Source organism: Bufo gargarizans, chromosome 6 (assembly GCF_014858855.1).
Source record: "Bufo gargarizans isolate SCDJY-AF-19 chromosome 6, ASM1485885v1, whole genome shotgun sequence".
Lineage (NCBI taxonomy): Eukaryota > Metazoa > Chordata > Amphibia > Anura > Bufonidae > Bufo > Bufo gargarizans.
The window spans coordinates 79,186,918-79,192,917 of NC_058085.1; the positions used below are offsets into that span (position 1 = coordinate 79,186,918).

The following is a 6,000-nucleotide window of genomic DNA, read 5'->3' on the forward strand; positions in this document are numbered from 1 at the left end:
AGAGAATCTGTGGGATATTGGGAAGAGAAAGTTGAGAGACGCAAGACCCAACACTCTGGATGAGCTTAAGGCCGCTATCGAAGCATCCTGGGCCTCCATAACACCTCAGCAGTGCCACAGGCTGATTGCCTCCATGCCACGCCGCATTGAAGCAGTCATTTCTGCAAAAGGATTCCCGACCAAGTATTAAGTGCATAACTGAACATAATTATTTGAAGGTTGACTTTTTTTGTATTAAAAACACTTTTCTTTTATTGGTCAGATTAAATATGCTAATTTTTTGAGATAGGAAATTTGGGTTTTCATGAGCTGTATGCCAAAATCATCAATATTAAAACAATAAAAGGCTTGAACTGCTTCAGTTGGTGTGTAATGAATCTAAAATATATGAAAGTCTAATGTTTATCAGTACATTACAGAAAATAATGAACTTTATCACAATATGCTAATTATTTGAGAAGGACCTGTATTTTATGAAGAAATAAAATTATAGTTTGTTGACAGTACATCTAAGCCCTCATGCACACAACCGTTTTTTTCCAGTCCCGATCCGCACTTTTTGCGGTTCAGATGCAGAGCCATTCATTTCATTGAGGCTGCAAGAGTTTGTGTTGTTCACACCCATTTGTCCGTTCCACTAGCCCACAAAAAAAAAATATTGAACATGTTCTATTCTTGACTGTTTAGGACATTTCTACTGGGCTAAAAAAATTGCAGCATGCACACGGCCGGGATCTGTGGTTTACGGACCACAAAGCACTTGCGGTCATGTAGTAAATATATAATTGGGGTGTAATTCATACGTCCCATAAAAAATGTTTTCCTATTAGTAAATAAAAGCTGGCAATACATGTATGCCTTCATTTAAACTAATCCATTAAACTGAATTAATATGTTCACATGGGTGATATTCCACATTGGCCATTGGTCCGTGCAGAGAAAATTGCAGCATGTACTATAGTTATCTGATCTTCCTGTAAGACTCGCTCATTCAAATGAATGGGTCTGGGGGAAAATGGACTACAGCTGGACTCCACTAGTGTATGGTCCATAGTAGTAAATGCAGCTGAACAGGAAAAGAAGGGGCCACATCTGATCAGGACCCAGACAGAAGAGCATGCAGCTTGTAGCAAGGGACCGGTAAGCACTATGTATAAGATCTTTATTCCACAGGTTATTGCCAAATACTTATTAGAGGAGAACCCCTTAAAGACCGAAATTATTTACTGAGCCCTTAAGTGGTTAAACAAATAAAATGTTTGTCGTCAGTTTATGGTGTCAGTAGAAAACTGGAAATTGTTGTCATCTTTTACCTCTAGAAAACCCAGTCATCTGTGCGTGACAATAATATATAGAAAAACTCCAGAAATATCACGATTCATCGTTTCTTAATGAATATTGCGTGCTTTATTGAATCTGCTTCTGAATTTAGTTATGTTTCGGCCTGATTTGGCCTTTTTTCAAACTGGTGCCGCTGTTAGGGATAATGGAAGATGATCAGCGCTCAAGAAGACAGGCGTGCGTCCGCACCACGATTCGCACTTGGCACATACACATCGTGGTGTTGACACACGCCTTTCTTCTTGAGCGCTGATCATCTTCCATTATCCCTAACAGCAGCACCAGTTTGATAAAGGCCAAATCAGGCCGAAACATAACTAAATTCAGCAGCAGATTCAATAAAGCACGCAATATTCATTAAGAAATGACGAATCGTGATATTTCTGGAGTTTTTCTATATATTATTTGATGGAGTGGGAACCCGACTCCTAGAAATCTAAACAACATAGTAAGCAATGTGCGACTAAGCAACCCTTCAATATAGCTGTGTGTGACAAACATTGAAGGGGTTGTCCGGTGGTTGAAAATTCCATATAGAATGGGTTAAAAAAATAACAGAAGCAATAAACATCTCACCCATCCCCAACCACTCCAGTTCCAATGCTTCCTAGAGCCACCACCGTATCACTCCTTCCTAGTCTCTTTCGACCTGCAGAAAACAACCTCTCACTCTATCACTGGCTGAGACAGGTCACTGCTTCTTTTATTTATATTAGTCCGTCTTGAGCCTACTATAAGAAAATTTCAACCACTGGACAACCCCGATACGGCTATTGAAACATGGTTCATGTGTACAATTCATTTTTTCATTTTAGCAAATAGAAGATAAAGAATTCCTGGTACGAAGACTGAGAAAAGAAGAAGACATTCAGAGTCATACGGTTGACCCTTAGTCCCATACCCAACAGATGTGACCTGATGAAGAGTGACTGGAAACCCTTCTACGTATGGTGAAATAATAGACTTTGTCACAGACTCAGCAGTAGAAGATGCATTTTCAAAGCTTTTCATGCTACATTCAGGGACGTAAAAAGTAAGCCTAGGAACCCATAATGAAAACTTGGAATAGGCACCACTCTGCATTAATAACTGTGGAACTAACCACACAATTAGGAGTTTAAGAAATGGGAAAGTTATGACTACCTTTTCTTGAGGGCCAGCAAGACCAACTACCCCTTAGATGTGAGGGTCCATTAATAGGACGCGGATGTGGGACCCCATGTTTTTCACGGATACCCTGGTGGTTACATCTGAGATTGCACTTTTGACCACTATAAAGCTTTTCTGTCGCCAAACAAAGGCTCTCACACAAAAGATATTTATACATCTCCAGGGTCAGACTGGTCTACCTCTTGTGATCTTGGGTTCTTACCTAATAAAGAAGCCCAGCCTTTGGTATTTAATACTTTTTTTTGATTATTTCACATTACCTATTTGTCCTTATGGAAACTAACATAGCCATGTTAAAAAAGTTCATTGTTTAAAAAATGCCATGAATTTCATGCTTGTTGGGCGGCCTTATTTTTTTGTTAAGACTTTTTTTTTAAATGCCCTGAAAAAGGCCCTAGTGCTTGGCTGCAGCAGTCATCTGTCATCAATATGATGTCAGCACTGCAGCTCAGGAGCACTGGAGTGGCGGCAATTGAATAATTTTGTCAGTAGACCTCGCTTAAGAATAATGCTCAAGAGTTTCTCATATATGAGCAATATGTATATGACTTGCCATGCATCCCCTTCTGTACATTAGAGGGACATTTTTCAATTTTAAACTGTACTAAATGTGTAAAATATAATTTTTTATAAACAATAAACTTGATAAATGATAGAAACAGGTTTTGTTTTGTTTTTTTTGTCCCTATAAGGATTTTCCAAATGCCACCCTTTATAGCACTTGTTGTTAATAAAGTTTCCCCAAGCCTTCTTTTCATCAGTACGACTGAGCTTGTTCTCCTGTTTAGGAAATTAAAATTGTCCTTCTGTTCCTTTCATCCATATTGTTTGTTCTGTCCCCACCAGGGCTGTCCCCACCAGGGCAAAAAAACAAACAGGGGTCATACCCTATGGTATACATTGAGCTTGAGCATACATAGTTTGGGCATCAGCTATCTCTCCTGACTCCCTATGGCTCCCCCATACAAATACACATTTGGCTCAGCCGAATGTGTATATGTTTTTAATGGGGAGAGAGTAGAAAGCCAATGTCGGACAGCTCTGGCGGTGGCTTATCTCCTGGGAGAACAAAAGGATCGGGTGATAATAGTCTCTTCACCAAATCCTTCTCTCCCCTGACATAATTTGTCAGACGGAGGGAGTCGGGAGCCTTCCACACACATTAGATGGTTGGCTGAACTGACTGTTCTCTGCGCATTTAGCTGACAATACACTAATGTATAGGGGCCTTTAGGCCCCCATTGTCTGAATGTGCAGTACCCCAGAATAGGGTACATACAAATTTATTGTTATTTAAATGTTATTTCATCTTTTAATATTTTGTGTTTCACATGCATAGTTTTGTAAGGATCAGTCAGGGTTAACAGTCCTGATTTTGCCCCTGTAGGAAGCTAGGTAATGGACTTAGGTCTGCCCCTAGCTCAGTCAGTCTAAAGTTAGCTGAGGAAATGAGAGAAGCTACATGTGCTCACTCGTCAGAGTAACATGCCTAGATCCCAGAGAATCAATATCTCAGAGAGATCCCCAGAGAGAAAGTCATCTTTAGAGAGAGAAAAGAAAGAACCAAGAAGGTCCAATATCTGCATGGCCAATAATCCTGTACCCCTCAACTTGGGAATTACAGACAACTTTTCAAAAACCTCATTGCCAGCTTTAGATTCTGTAGAGAGACTTTGAAAAGATAACGAGAAGGAATACTACAAATCCCATCCTTGCTTATATCTATACGTCGCTATTTGGGAAGAACTGCACTGCAAATTGTTTGGAAATGTGTTTGATACCATTGGATGTACTACAACTCCCATTCTGCACTGAACTAAAGAGACATTTATTTTCTACTACTGGCCTGGTTGCTGACTCCAGCAACGTTTGCCGACCATAGCACCTACATCTCTTGTCTTGCACCTGAACAACACTCATAACACCAAGTGCACCCCAACTATCATCAGGCAGCAGCCTTAACAGCTGGGTGTGCCCTGGAGAAACAAAGGGTGCACCCTCCTGTCACTGCCCTGGCCCTAGCGAGTATTAGGCGTCTTTCACACGACCAGTCAAATATGGCCCCCCAGTGATCTGGTACAGATAATCAAAATCTCGAAACTGGAAAACCCTCTTAAAAGGGGCAGCCAGCCTGACCTATAAGCTTTATCTGAGTGCATTCATAAGGGTATTTTCACAAAATTCATTACAAAAAAAGTGCAAACGCCCCCATATAACCATGTGTGAATAACCCTTAGGCCTCTTTCACACGACCGTTTTTTTTTTCTGTTTTGTGGGCCGTTCTTTGCGTTCCGTATACGGTCCGTATACGGAACCATTCATTTCAATGGTTCTGCAAAAAAAACGGAATGTGTTCTGTATGCATTCCGTTTCCGTATTTCCATTTTTCCGTTCCGTTGAAAGATAGAACATGTCCTATATTTGGCCGCAAATCACTTTCCGTGGCTCCATTAAAGTCTATGGGTCCGCAAAAAAACGGAATGCATACGGAAATGCATCCGTATGTCTTCCGTATCTGTTCCGTTTTTTGCGGAACTATCTATTGAAAATGTTATGCCCAGCCCAATTTTTTATATGAAATTACTGTATACTGTATTTGCCATACGGAAAAACGGAACGGAACAACGGAACGGAAACGGAACCACAACGGAAGCAAAAAACAGATCTGTGAAAAACAGACCGCAAAACACTGAAAGGCCTCATGCACACGACAGTTGTGTGCATCCGTGGCCGTTGTGCCGGTTTCCGTTTTTTTTCGCGGACCCATTGACTTTCAATGGGTCCGTGGAAAAATCGGAAAATGCACCGTTTGGCAGCCGCATCCGTGATCCGTGTTTCCTGTCCTATTTTTTTCACTGCCAATGGTTCACGGACCCATTCAAGTCAATGGGTCCGTGAAAAAACACGGATGCACACAAGATTGTCATCCGTGTCCGTGATCCGTATCCGTGTCCGTTTTTTTCCTATAATTTCAATGGCAAACTTGACTTTGATTTTTTTTTCATTTTTCATGTCCGTGGATCCTCCAAAAATCAAGGAAGACCCACGGACGAAAAAACGGTCACGGATCACGGACCTACGGACCCCGTTTTTGCAGACCTTAAAAAACAACGGTCGTGTGCATGAGGCCAAATGGACATACTGTCGTTTGAAAGAGGCCTTATAATGACATTGGTTCATAAATTTTCTAAAATGTTTCACCATATTTGTGGAATGTATAGTTAAAGTTGGACCATCTTACACTTTGGGGGCATATTGCGAGGAAATGCCACCAATGTCTGATACTCACCTCTGAGACCCGAACCTATCTCTAGAACAGAGACTACAAAGTCCTATAGAAATAAACGGAAAGCACACGACGCACACGACGCAAGGGCGGTCACCTCTTCATGTAATGTATGTAAGATGGCTACCACATTCTCAGACTATCCTATACAGAGTGGCCTAGATTTACTAATCCTAAAGATGGCGTAAAATTAGACAGACTGT

The 6,000-nt window shown here is 41.0% G+C and overlaps 1 protein-coding gene across 4 annotated transcripts in view; it reads left to right on the forward strand.

Moving 5' to 3' along the window:
* TMC8 (transmembrane channel like 8) overlaps window positions 1-3,166 on the forward strand; it is a 37,342-nt gene extending 34,176 nt beyond the window's left edge. For all 4 annotated transcript variants that reach the window (XM_044300205.1, XM_044300203.1, XM_044300206.1 and 1 more), the window contains one exon: window positions 2,157-3,166. In XM_044300205.1, the coding sequence (XP_044156140.1) occupies window positions 2,157-2,234 (78 nt within the window). In that variant the 3' untranslated portion in view covers window positions 2,235-3,166. The remainder of the gene's footprint in view (window positions 1-2,156) is intronic.
* Window positions 3,167-6,000: the final 2,834 nt, after the last annotated feature.